The sequence below is a fragment of the Plectropomus leopardus genome, chromosome 3, assembly GCF_008729295.1.
Source record: "Plectropomus leopardus isolate mb chromosome 3, YSFRI_Pleo_2.0, whole genome shotgun sequence".
Lineage (NCBI taxonomy): Eukaryota > Metazoa > Chordata > Actinopteri > Perciformes > Serranidae > Plectropomus > Plectropomus leopardus.
In genome coordinates, this window is record NC_056465.1 from 2,011,455 (window position 1) to 2,025,967 (window position 14,513).

Genomic DNA, 14,513 nt, shown 5'->3' on the forward strand with positions numbered 1-14,513 from the left:
ATATGAATCAATATTCTTGCTGCATTGCCAATTTCTTTCCTCCAATATTTTCAGAAACTTATTTTAGTGTAGGGTTTAGCTGTGCTCCAGTGGGTGGGCGGTGCTTGGTTTTGGCTCAGCTGTGTTCTGCCTGGTGATTGATATAATGACAGAGAATCATTGGCTCTGATTGGTTGTTTTCATTCAGGTGCAGCAGGTTCTTGCAAATGCCATGAGACGCACTGGGAGGGGTGGAGATGTTTTTTTTCAATGTTTCATGTAGTACAGTGTAGACAATTTTAGCAAACATGATGATAGTTAGTTTTTTAAAGTCACTAATTACAGCTTTAACTGACATGAAAATGTTGCCCTCTAAAGTGATACTTTGCCAATTTTCAACCAGCTTTGTATTGTTGAAGAAATAATTTACGTCCAGTCCAAAAGTTTGCTGTGGTGGTGTGAGTTTATTGAAGCATGCCAGCACACTGGTGAACTGACAAACACAGAACAGGTCTGAGTCGATAAGCTAACTACAAACAAAGGAAATGAACACACTTATATACAATATAGGCAGTGATGTGGCAGGATGTAGATCAAAAAGTGAAGTGATCAGACATAATGCAATATGCTAAAGGAACAAATACGAACAAAGAAAAGAAAAGGGGGTGGGGTATATTCACATATAGACCTGTGAGAAGGGTGGGGGCACTCAACAGTCAGGCTATCAAATTAGCAAATTGTGAAAGGGGGCAGGAGACAGGAGGATCACACATTTGGCATACAGCAAGATCAAGGCCCAGACCAGTGGGGGGTAAACTTCCCTCCATCTGACAAATGCAGTAAGTGGGCACCACACTGCTTCCTGCACAGTGAAACTTCTACTTCTGAGCAAAAGCACTTTTCTCTACGTTTCCTCTGGTCAAGTAGCAACAAATTTTAAGTTTTTGTATGTTTTTGACCTAGTTTTATTTGCAGGCTGTCTTTGAGTCGGTGAAGTAGGTCTGTCTTGTGTCTTGATGGAGACTGTTTGTTGTTTGTGACAACAGGAATGTCAGAAGAAACTGGACCACAAACTGTCCCTGGATGCGTACTTGCTCAAACCTGTCCAGAGGATCACCAAATACCAACTCATGCTCAAGGTAAATATACACACACACTCACACACACACACACACACACACACACACACACACACACACACAATGCCATCAAATGTACAAAAGTGAACTCTGAAGTGAACGCTTGCTCGCTGTGGGTGAGCAGCTCAGGGGTGTCGCCAGGAATTCTGGGCCCGTATATGTCGTTGGCCCCCATCACCACAGCCCAAGCCAATCCTGCACAATTGTTATAACTACACTGGCAAAATACTCAAATGAACTGCCCTTACTTTCTTCACCTTCTTCTGTCCTCTCTTTGTCATTCTCACTACCCTCATACTCTTCACTTCTTTCATCCTCTAACACTGTTCCTCTCTATCTGCTAGTAGTGAACCCTCTCCAAGCAAGACAGCAAACGGGATGAATATTAGAGTCTTGTCCTGCTTTTAGCCTAACATACGATAAAAACAGGATAATTGTTGTTCCTGTTTCTAAGTTCCTTTCAGTTGAAACTACTGCAAACGGCTGCTTGGAAGTTACTGTTAGTTGCCACAATATGTGCTCACCTTGTCTAACATCCTCAGAAACATGAGCAGATGTTGAGGGGCCTGCCACTGCTTCACTTTCTGTTTCTGAAACTAAAGATCATGTGGTTCATAATGTTATGTTATGCTAGCCAATATTGTGGATAACATAATATTGTTGTTGCTATGATACTGGTTTATTTGGATTATACAAAAATACATGCTTAAAGCCATCTTGGTTAACTGCCTCCAATCTAAGCTACATATCAATATTAGTTTTACAATTTCTAAACTGTAACTGCAAGTGTTTCATTCAGGATGTACATTGTACATTTTACCTGCCTTCCATGAACAATATTGCTCTTCAGACTGCCCACCTCTTTAAAGAAGATTATTTGAAGCCAAGTGACTTGTTGAATAACAAGGGTTTATTTATTTATGGTATAATCTAACCCCTCAAAGCGAAAAAACGCCTAAAACTACAGTTTACTTTCAATCAGATTCAGCCACACTTGAGGCCATGACCCTAAAATTGGAACTATTCCCCTCAGTTTTTTAGTTTACTTCTTTAACACTTATGGAAATAACCATACTTGGAATTAAATACACCATGTTTGCAGCGCATTAGCAGGCTCTTAATGCTAGCACAAAGTCAGTTATATCATATGAATCGAGAGATTGTAATGAATCTGTTGATATAAAATATGTTAAGCTAGCTCACTGGGAATATGAGATTGTACGTATGATGCTGAGTAATTTATGAATGTAATAAACTTTCATACAAAATGCAAATATAATCCAAGCTAGACTCCTGTTGGCTGACTGCCTTGAATCTAAATAGCTGGTATTAGCTTAAACCATTCTTAAACTGTGTTATGCCAACCTTTCTTTTGAAAGAAACTCATTAAAAGTTGTTTTCCCTCAGCTTGCTTCCTTTGTTTCTCTTTTCTTTCTTTCCTTTTTTGGTACCCTGACTTCGTTTTTCTCGGGGGAGACATGGTTCTGCAACCTGCAACATCACTCACTCTCACGCTTGACTGACTGCTGACAGGTCGGCACAGTGCAGATTAAACCATTTTGCCCATTTAGTAGGGGTGAGATGGGCCTCCGAAAGAGACTCCAAATTTTTTCAGAAAGGAATTCTTAATGTTTGTTTATTCAGACAGTTTTAGTTAACTTATTGTAGTTATAACTGAGAGAGAAAAAAATGGAAATATATATATATTTTTTTAATTTCAGGCCCATTAAGGGCTCCCCTCCCCACTGGGGGAGTCAGTCCCACGTTTCCTCCACCATTACTCCCCTGGAGCATGTTGTTTGATTTGGCTACAAGATCTCAAATAAAATTATCCAAATGATGTTTGACTAATATTTCCGTACATTAACAACAGGGAGTTATTTAGTGCAATTATCTGGCTAATTAGTTCAGCCTGCTCTACTCGGTGTAATCCCCCACAGGAGCCCCTAAAAGCTCTTTTTGAGCAAGGAATCACAGTGAGGTTTTAGTGTTTCACCAGGGGACCCAGATTCACAAACATCAACATCAAGTTGGAGTCCAGAGTTCAAACATTCAAACTCCACCTAGACTGCACATTTCAGCTTCAAATCATGATGTAATGAAACTCTAAAAAGTTCCTCTCCTACAACTGCAGGACATTTAGTGAATTTTCAGTTGTATATTTTTTCTTTAGATACTGAAGGTACAAGGTACAATACGAATATTTATACATATACGTGCACATATATTTTGTGTTTCATTATGTATGTATTTATTGGTATGTATTTATTGACATATATTTTGAAACAAATTGTTTGCATGACTGGTCACATGACGTATTTAATATGGCATCTTATGGTTTCAGTCTAGTGATGAAGAGCTGTTTTGCCTCAAAGCGTCACTTTGGTGCATTAAATTAGTGATGACTGGAGCCCTGCAGTGTGCTAGCCACTTCTTGCCTTTTTACTATAAACTGTTTTTTGGTTCAGCCCCTTCTCCAAGATTGGGTTGGATGGTTGACATACTTTTGCTTCTGTAACACTAGTCTCTGCCCCTGCCGGCACATAATGGCATTGAGGCCTGACCCAGAACACCCTGGAGGGATTGTATATCTTATCTGGCCTTGGGGTGCCTCGGAGCCCCCAGGAGGAGCTGGGTACAGAGATGTCTTTATCACTTTGCTAAGCCTGCTGCCCCTATGACCTGGTCCCAGATAAGATGGATGGATGGATGGATGATCAGCTATGATGCAATACATATAAAAAAGCCAGTTGTAATGGATATGCTGTCCACAAATAGTTTAACACAAATGTGTCAATGTTTTTCAAAACAAGTTGAACATATGGTTAGCCGCTAGCGATGAAAACTAGCTCCCTCAGAGCAGCTGAGCATTTTCCTGTCAGCTCGACCAACCCCAGCTGGAATTTACTAGTTTGCATTAATTGTTGGTTGACTCACTCCACGTTCTGACCTTTGACACCATTTAATCCTAGGAGGTAGAAATTTACAAAACTTCTAAAATTGCATCATAAGGAAGCAGAGGTATGAGGGATGAGCAGCTTCCATGACAAACATATGAGGACACAGCTGAGTGTTCTGACACTCTACTGTGATACTGAACTTTATTTTGGTGTCGGGACTCAGTGTGAAGTGAGTTGTTTATGTAGAAAAGTTGCTGGTTGGACATCCATTTGACACTCAGTTTGTCATAACAGTTATGCCGAGTGGTTATAATAAGGTGAACTGGTCGACATTATTTCAGTCAGTCGACAACTGTGTCCATACAACCATAATTTACAGTCATCAGTCATAATTAAATGCAACTCATAAGTGACAGCAGAGCAAGAATACAGCCGGTCAAAATAAGGCTGCTGTCTTCTGATCTTCACGTGTGATCTTTCCTGGAGCTTTTGACATTGCTGTGTTTCTTACATACTTACTTACTAATTCACTGGGACTTTAACTTCTACGCTGTATCTATTGAGTCTATGCCCCAGCTTCTGCCTCCTCTCCTGCGACACACCAGAGGCTGCAGTGACTCCCTGTCGCCTCTTAGACCAGGATGTATTATTACAGAAGGGTCAGGCTGTCCCTGGCTGATATCTCGGTAATACAATACATAGGCATACTCAACAAAATGTCAAACGTGTTGTTCCTTCACTCTCTGTTGATAGGGTTAGGTAATTTTTTTGAATATTTTAAACTAAGATTTTGTCCAGATCTTACAAAATGCACCTTTAAAACCCCTTTGTCAACTGTTAAGTCTCATATGTAAGCTTGTCCTAATCACATCTGTGGCATTGCTGAGAGTTTACACAGCCTAATAAACTGTTGCCCCAGCCTAGCAGTGTCTGATCAGTGATTAACTCTGCCTGGCGCTCCTGTCCCCCCACCCCCACCATAATTCATATCCTTGGAGAAATACAGTGTTTATGACTTCACTGCCCACAATGGTAGTCTTGTTGTCCCTTCTTGTCTTCTATTTGGTATATTTGTTTCCTCTTTTTTTCTGGCTTTTATCCTGCATTATTCTGTCTCTCTGACCTCATTCCTCCTTCCTTTTTCAGGAGATGTTGAAGTGCAGTAAGGGGGAGTGGACGGTTGAGTTGGAGGAGGCTTTGACCACGATGCTGGACATCATCAAGTCTGTCAACGACTCCATGCACCAGATAGCCATCACTGGCTTTGAGGTCAGTATATAAAATTGTTTCATCATCAGCAGCATGTACAGAAATCATGTGTGGAAGCGTAGGTAGTGGCAAGTGGGCACTCATCTTCATGGTGATTTGCAGTGTTTAAATGCTAATCAGAGAGAAAGCCATGTGGCATCTACATATGATGTATAAAAAAACACCATAACCCTCCTCAAATTAATAAACAGAGTTTTTGGGGGAGAATTGTAGAAGCATACAGTGTCCAGAAGTATACAGGGCAAGTTTGTCATGATAGTTTGGGTAATGCTATGAAAAATGAGTTATGAGCATCAATTTTTTTTCTAAAAGAGGTTCCAAAACAATCCTGTCAAACACACCCAATAAGATACCATTACACTGCATCTAGTCCATGTTTGCTCCATCAGGTGACTGTAACATGCCACCTTCCCACACTCGGGCCACTTGGTGTGAGCCGTCTCAGCTCTGCCTCGGTTTGTTTTCAGGGAGCAGAGAAACGAATGTATTGCATCTATATCTCACTTCTAGATCTGGTTCAATCACACATTATCTGTGTGTAATGGATTCACATGTACTCAGCCCTGACTGCACACTCATGTGATACTCTGTGTAGAAGCTTTCAGTCCAGCTGTATCAGTCAGTATTTTCTTTAACCCTTTGAGCACATAAATTTGGTTTCTTTAAAAAAAAAAATTGGGAGAGGGCAACAAGCTTTTCTTTCTTTTTTCCCCATGTTTTCAAAAGCAATCAAACCACTTGGCTCAAGTTTCAAAACGTTAAACAGCTTGTGAAAGGCATCTGAACACAGCACAAGAAAACTGATCCCGATCAGGTTTCAGTGGGTTAACCTTGAATAATTTGTGTTCTTGAAAAATGTTAGTTATTTTGGGTTTCAGTTGAGGGTTTTTCATATTCAAGCTGAACATTTTGGCTGACACCCTACTTTTCATTGACGTTATGGTGATGATTATTGTGATGTGATAGCAATCTCAAATTCATTAGAATATTTACTCATTCTCTGTGAGGGAATACACAAAAACAGACTTTACCTTTTTCACGGGCTTTAGTCACATATAAAGGGACACAATAGGTCAGTCAGTGCTAGCTGGCAAAAGGAAAATGGATACAAAGAGAGTAAGAAAAGAAGCTGTGATGTCGGGGTGTGACTGGAAGGTGGGTATGTCCATGGAGGAACAACAGTCATCCGACTCATTGGACTGAATGTGTCATATTGTGATTTTTGTTTTTTGACAACGTGAGGTTCCATCAGACAGCCGAGTGACTCAAAACAGATATAAGAATAACAAAGCAAAGATTTTCAGCAGTAGACACACTGCCTAAAAAACTGTTGATTTTATTTGTAGCTTTTTGTGTCACCACTAAATGACTGCATGTGTAAACATGATGTGATGAACTGCTGCTGAGTGAAGCCTTTTCCTTTTGTTGTACAGAGTGTCTATTGTGAGATTGTAACATCTTTCAGAGCTTGCATTAGCTGTTTTTTTAACAGTATGAAATACACACAAGAATGCACTTTTGTCTCTAACAATGCATACAATCCCCTCTGTCATGGAAACCCTGCACACTTCTGTCCACAGCTTTAACTCCAGATCATTTATTAACTGAACAGTGTGTGGGGGGTTGACCCGCCATGCCTTGAAGGTCAGGCAGTTAAAACCATACTAAGTTAATAAATCATGGAGAGGTGAGGGGTAATTGTGGAAGTTGTTGTGATTCTTTGGATGTGTCTATTTGATGCATTTCTTAGAAATAGTGATGTATATCACTGTGTGGATCTGCTTGGTTACACAGATACACACAGTTATCGAACATAAGTAAAAAGATGTAGAGAGGGATGGCAACAAGGGGGATGTATTTGTATTTATTTTGATTATTTAGCTTATCCCACCTCAAACCGTCAACCTCCTCTGGTTCTGATGCACAGTTCTGTTTGAATGTGAATCATTTCCATACATGTTCATTCTCTGTGCTCATGAATTTTGTGTGTGTGTGATTTTGTGTTTATAAAGCTCTTTGCTATTTTTTACCTGATGCAACGTACAAGCGGGCTTTGCAAGAGTGCATGACAGTGAATGCTAGGCTGATTTTGAGAATTTTGATCTAGTCTGATTTCAGTCGGACTAACGTGTTGTCATGTGTTTTAAAAGTCCAGTTTTAGTCAAAGACAATAATTCCACTTTTTCTAACATTATGTACACATACTGAATGTCCAGCGTTGGTGGCCAGCCGTTGTGTTCGCTGTAATCCTCAGGTGCTGTATCCCGAGTGTTGGAACTTTATCTATCTCCCACCCTCTCTCTCTCTGTCTCTTTAGTCTCCAATGATTGAAGCAAATAAGAGCCCAGACTATTAGTTTAAGTTTTGTGATATACAGGCCACTCCACTTACATTATGGGTATTGAATTAAGTACTTGATTGGTATTGGAATCACTTTCAAAGTACTGGTATTGTAATTTTTTAAACAATACCCAGTCCTAAAACTCTTCGTAAAAAAAAAAAAAAAAAATGCTTTTGTCTCCTTTGATGGATTATTGATTTTCCCTTTTCCCCTTTTCCCATCTTAACCCTTATTATAATGGCTGCCACTACAGTCTGCTGTGACTGTACTGAATGGTGCTCTAAACGTCTACCTGTGTGTCGATGTTCACAGGGAAACCTGAGTGAACTCGGGAAGCTGTTGATGCAGGGATCCTTTAATGTGTGGACTGATCACAAGAAAGGCCACAGCAAGGTACCACACAACATCACCGTCCCTGCATTATCAGAAGCCTTGAACATAATCAGTAGGACTCCATGCCTCAACAGCAGTCAAATGCAAAACACCCACAAAACAAAACATAGAGTAGCGGGATTATGAATTTTTTTGTTTGGAAAATATGATTTGTATTAAATGGGCTAAAACATGCATGTAAAACATTACGAATATGTTTAAGCATCATATATAGTTATTAAAGAAAAAGTATGGATGAAGAAAACCACAGCAATGACAAATTTTGTGAGGTGTGTCTGCACAAACAGGAAGAGGCTGCTGCTGATGGTGAAAGGAAAAAAATTGTGATGTTAAACATTGATGTATATGATAGTTGAAGTGTGGAATGACTGATGCACACATAGGCATGCAGATAAAGTGATGGATGACCTAATTTCAGGTGAAGGACCTGGCCAGGTTTAAGCCCATGCAGAGACACCTGTTCCTGTATGACAAGATGATGCTGTTCTGTAAGAAACGAGAGGAGACCACAGACGGACATGAGAAGACCCCGTCCTACAGCTTCAAACACTCACTTAAGGTCAGATGCAGATTATTTTGTGTTTTTTTCTTTTTTCCATATGTACAGATCGCTTTTGTTTCATTTGTGTGACTCCTCTGTGTTTGATAAGTGATGAAGAACCCACCTTTAATCTGACTGTAATCTGACAGTCTACAACAGAAACAGCTTAAATTCAGTTTATCAGTAAAGCTTCTGGAACTGTTGCTTGAAATAGTATGAAAGAAAATTTACAGGTGTAGTGAACTGGTGTCAGCTGTTACTTTTTTTTGTTTCGTGGTAGTGATTATTATTCTTTTATTTACTTATTGATCTATTTTTATATGTATTTCTTTAAAATATTATAAATATAGCTCTCTTGAGAATGTTGCCTCCCCAGGCTGGGATTCACTGTAGGTGGTGTCACATGTAAATATGATTACTTCACCTGTGAATTTTCTGTTACTGCCACTCGCACATGCTGGAGAAGGGCGTCCATGTGGCAATTTAGAAAAACACTATATAGGAATGCTGCTCTATTTTTGACTGTATTGATATCCACTTTGAGGATTCAGCACTCAGCCTTAAAAAATCTTAAAAAGCTAGTGAGCGTGTTGTGTTTAATTTTTGCTAACATGTTAACAAACAATTGCATACTTGCATGATCAACCACGACGAAGCAACATTATCATCCCACTGAATCCAAGAACACAACTCTGTGTCAGCTGGTTGGGTAAATAAGCAACTAATATATGTTATCCTCAACAACTGTCTATGGTTTTGTTGTTTTCATCGTGTTTCACTGCCTCCATGTAGCAGAACTATTCTAACTGAAAAAAAGCCACCTCCTGCAAATACTTATGAAACTAATGGATGATTTTGAGAGCATTTAACACAACACCACATTAAAGCTTGATCTAAAACATTTGAAATGTAAGCGTTATTTCTCAAAGCATGGAAACACATACTGACATTTCTCCATATAAACCTGCAGGGAGCTGAATCTGTCATTGATAAATATTCTGTACAGCTCCTCAGGTTCCGTTCCATACAAGTCTACAGAGAGTGAGCAGCAAAGGAAGTCAAGTATGAAAGAAAGTCAATCACTTGACACTTTTCTGTTCAACAAAACAGCTTCATGCTTGTGTTTGTGTCTGTGTTGTAATCAACAGTAGCAGAGTTGCATTCATGCAGACTAAGGACCTCCTTCTGAAATCCACATCCTGTGACCCCGAGTTAAGCAGAAACAGGAATGAACTTTAATCACCCACTTAACTACTTCTTTAAATTAATGCATCATTACTGTGAATAAGTGCCATGCGCACATTTAAAAAGATCATGTTCCTGAACAAGAGACACAAAAGAGGAGGGAAGAGTAAATCATGCTTACATGTGTGCTCACTCAGCAGAAATAACATAAAATGAGAAAAGTTGATATGCAGTTGAATAAATACTAAAACAAACACCCTTATAGCATTACATCCCATCATAATGCAATAAACATATTTATGTTCAAATGTCACTTGACGCAGGAAATGTGTTTTCCTTTACATGAATAAAAACACCATCATCCAAAATAAGAGCATACAAATTTAAAAGAATGTACCAATAAAGTGTCACACTCAAAATTTTGCATCAAATCTTGTACCCCCAATTTAATCCATAACTAGAGGCCCATGCATATATTTCAGGCAAATCTGTATGTAATGTATTAGGAAATATTTAGTACCTTATAGTTGCAAATGTGGGTTTGAGTTGAAATTATTTTCGGATCATAAAAGCAACAGAAAAGGCATCATACACACTGCTCGGGGGGGGGTAAAGTGTGTTGGTGTGTTGCCCTGGAGCTCTCCAACAGGTCAATCTGCTCTTATCAAGTTTACCCTCAGTTTTCAGGTCATTTTGGGTTTTGTTCATTTATTAAACTTTAAGTCATGACTGATGACAGAGTTTTGCAGCATCTCACAGTGTCTTTGTCCTTGTGTCTCCATCCAGATGAGTGCTGTAGGGATCACAGAGAACGTCAAAGGGGACATTAAGAAGTTTGAGGTGTGGTACAATGGCAGAGAGGAGGTGTACATCATCCAGGTATGTTGATGGATGGGATCATTTTCACAAAAAAGTGCAACATTAGATAAAATATAAAAAAAAAAAAAAGAGAGAAAAAAACATAAAAAGTTTTGGATTGCAGAACTTTGTTTTTAACACTGTCCGACCCCAAAAATCATCTCATGATCTAGTGACCCTTTGGAAGGTACTTGACCACAAACTGCATCTAAAGTAGTCACCTCAACCAGCTATGATAGTGTAACATTGCTTACACATGCATCAATATTAAAAACTATTAGTTATTAATAGTAATATATCAGTTAGGGAGGTCATTTAACTTTTAATACTTGAAGGATATTTTGCTGGTAATGCTTCTTTCATTTTTATTAGGTGTTGGAGGATGGAAAATAACATGTCCTATGCTGTGTCACTGTGTAGTTACATTTGTAATGTAATACCCAGGTCCTGTCAGGAAGAAAACATTTATTGTAGATATGCAAATAAAATGAAAAGAAAAATGTTAATTTGAACACCCCGTGATGTGTTTTTTCAGTTTGATGTTATCGATAAAAATGTTTAAAAGAAATTTAAAAACTACACTTACACTTAAGTATTATTCAAAAGATCCAGTTAATATTGCATTTAGTTATACAGTAGATCACACTAAGGGAGGCATTCAGTGGTCTCTCCCACAATCCCCCTCTTGGTGGCAGTGTTGCACCACACAGCTCACCACTTAACACTCAGAAAAACAGCATTAGTGTTAAAATGCTCTTGTTGTATACGTATACCTTGCTTGATGTGTGTGTGTGTGTGTGTGTGTGTGTGTGTGTGTGTGTGTGTATTCTTCCCCAGGCTCCCTCCATGGATGTGAAAAATATGTGGGTGTCAGAGATTCGGAAAGTTCTTACAGGCCAGCTAGAGGCGTGCAGAGGTACACGCGCACACACACAAACACAAACACACACACGCACACACACACGCGCACACACACACACACACACAAACACACACACACACACACGCACACACGCACACACACGCACTTGAGAATATCTCTTCCTTGTGTATTTTTACCCCTTTCATAAAAACTTACTTCCGTTTCAACTTGAAGTTGAAGGACAGAAACGTGTCAGTATGAGTTCATTCCCAGTGATTGCAGTGTCAGCAGCCGGATGCAACCTGACCTGTATTTTTTAGTGTGCCGAATTTGGGTCGATGCTGGACCAGGTTATTTCTAATAATGGTCCAGTGATGTCAGTGTTGGCAGCTAGAATCTGGACAGTTTATTCAGCCCGATTCTGGGGTGTCATTGATTCCGAGTCTCAGTCGAGTTGGGCAGCCGGATGCAGCCTGACTTTTGTCTTCCTGGCGAGTTTATGCCAAAGCAGGGCTGGGATATTTTTGATAAATGCCCAGTGATGGCTATGTCTGCAGCTTGAAGTGGGATTGTTTATTTTGCATGATTCTGGGGCGTCATCATCTGGAGTCTTAGCCGAGTAGGGCAACCATATGGACAGATTTATTTATTCCAGCTTGTGGAGTTTGGGCCGGTGCTGGGCCGAGTCATTTCTCTACCTGGGTTCATCTGTTAGCTTGTGTTCGCCTAGTTGACGTGTAATGTTTGATGCTTCCGTGGAATCAGAATTCTAATCACACATTCAACTCTGTTGCTGCTATTGTGTTGCATTCTCACAATTCACCAGACATCCCCAGCACAGTCCATTTTTAAGAAACATTCTAAAAGTGTTTCTAAAACTTTTCAAAATTCTTATTCATATCCTGTTTTATTTTCTCTTCTATTTTTCCCATGCTGTGGCTCTTTTATTATTTTTTGCTGCAACAACTCAATTTCTTTCAGTTATCATGAAAATGTTCTTGTCAACAGCAGTATCTATCAACACATCTTGGAGTCATCCTTTGCTGCAATCTACTGATGGGCTGTCATTCTCTCGTAGCGACTGCCAAGTCAGGGAAATGTCTTCTTTCTAAAACTGCCTCTGAACTGCAGATAGAGAAGGATGTAATTACAACATACAAATATAATCAGTCTATTTAGCATGTTTGTAGTTGTCGGTTGCATGTAAAGCAATGATAAGTGTCTGTATTTTAACAGTTTAAAACACTTGAATCAATCAGATGAATTAGTTCCCAATAAAAGGATGATGTTTTTTCTTCTTTTTAACCTTCACTAACTTAAGAAAATCATTTAAGGTTTTCCATTTGTGACTCAAAGAGTTCTCTCTGCAAGAATCTCAGTATCCCAAATCATGCACACACAGGATGTGACACATGTACATTTCTGTTGGTTGTAACTTTTATGAGCAGTGATCTTGGAAAAGTGCACCACAGGTCAAAATACAGGTGGAGGATTTCCAGTTATACAGCATAACCGCTGTGCTATATGTGATGGAATATAACCAGATACATTTATTTAAGTACAATTTTGCAATTGTACTTTCCTTGTACTTTACATTAATATTTCCCTTTCGTGGTAATTTATGTTACCTACCCTAACTGTGTGTGTGATGAAACACACAAAAAATTAAGTAACAAAAAGCAGCATCAAAGAAATGACCTGGAAAAAATGCGTTAAAAATCTAATAATCTTCAGTGTTATTTTAAATATGTAATTCTGATAATTAAACAGTTAGTTTTTTCCCTAGCTTTATTCTTTTTCTCCACACTTTTACTTTTTTACCTAAGCTTTTTTCCTCTAGCATTTTTAAAATAATTTAATAAATCTATACATTTTATGCAATTTGTGGAACGTTTTTCATGAAGTTGCTCATTGCTTTTTCCTATTGTTTTGAAGGAATCACGCTAATTTGCTCAGGGTTCAAAGATTGAAATACTTTCAAAAGGTGTCTAAAAGCAGCACAAGAAAAGCAATGTTGCTCCAGGTTCTAAAGGATTAAACTCCACTATATTTTGGAGGCAAATATTGATTTTTTTGTCTGCTATATATATTTGATCACTTTGGTTACTAGTTAATTTGTAAATTTTGGTTATTAGTACAACATATCAATCAACTAAAAAAAAGATGTTATATTATTAAAGGCTAAGTCACCCAGCAGTACCTTAAAGTCCTTAAAGTCCTCCTCTGTTTTTTATCATTGTAAAAAAAAAATCTTTGGGTTTTTGTACTGCTAATGAGACAAAACAATCATTGTAAAGATGTAAACTAAAGCTTCGGGAAATAGTGATTTTTTTCTTTTACTATTTTCTGATATTTACACAATGAATAAGAAAAGTAAATTATAGTTTAATTAGTGATGGAAATAACTTTGGTTAGTAGTCAGAGTATAAGAATTATACGTAAACACAAGTATACAAATGCTAAAACATAAATGCACTTATTTACACACAGTAACACACACCTTTCTCGATCTCTCTCTCTCTGTCTCTCTCTCACCCTTCCTGTGTGTTACCACGTCTCTTGGCCCTCTCTGTACCAGTGAGCATCAGTCGTCCACAGTTCCACTCTGTGGTCCTGACTGACAGGAAAACCAACGTGTGTGAGCCGCACACTCTGCCTGCCTGACAACTTGTGTGTGTGTGTGTGTGTGTGTGTGAGTCTGTGTGTGTGTGAGCGGACTGACTAATAACACAGCAGCCCTGTCATGAAGCCTGGAGAGCAGAGGCTGTAGGAGGCTCTGGTGGTGCAGCGCAGCGCAGCACAGCGCGCGTGTGTGTATGTGTGTGTGTGTGTGTGTGTGTGTGTGTGTGTGTGTGTGTGTGTGATTTACACCTCAGACTCCATGTGAGGAAGGGAGAGGAAAGACAGAGAGAGCATAAAATTGGTCTGGGAAGAGCAGAGGGAGGAGATTGAAAGTGATGGGGAGAGAAGAGACGAGTTCGGTGGAATGATGGGTGAGGAGAGACAAAGAGACAGACACACAGAGAGGAGATTTTCAGGGTGGAGA

General features: G+C 39.1%; 1 protein-coding gene across 5 annotated transcripts in view; it reads left to right on the forward strand.

Annotated features, from left to right (window-relative positions):
- Positions 1–14,513, forward strand: part of mcf2l2 (MCF.2 cell line derived transforming sequence-like 2) — a 193,490-nt gene that overhangs the window by 131,533 nt on the left and 47,444 nt on the right. For all 5 annotated transcript variants that reach the window (XM_042512814.1, XM_042512812.1, XM_042512803.1 and 2 more), the window contains exons 20-25: positions 1,026–1,118; positions 5,165–5,287; positions 7,941–8,021; positions 8,440–8,580; positions 10,534–10,626; positions 11,443–11,521. In XM_042512814.1, coding sequence (XP_042368748.1) covers positions 1,026–1,118; positions 5,165–5,287; positions 7,941–8,021; positions 8,440–8,580; positions 10,534–10,626; positions 11,443–11,521 — 610 coding nt within the window. The remainder of the gene's footprint in view (positions 1–1,025; positions 1,119–5,164; positions 5,288–7,940; positions 8,022–8,439; positions 8,581–10,533; positions 10,627–11,442; positions 11,522–14,513) is intronic.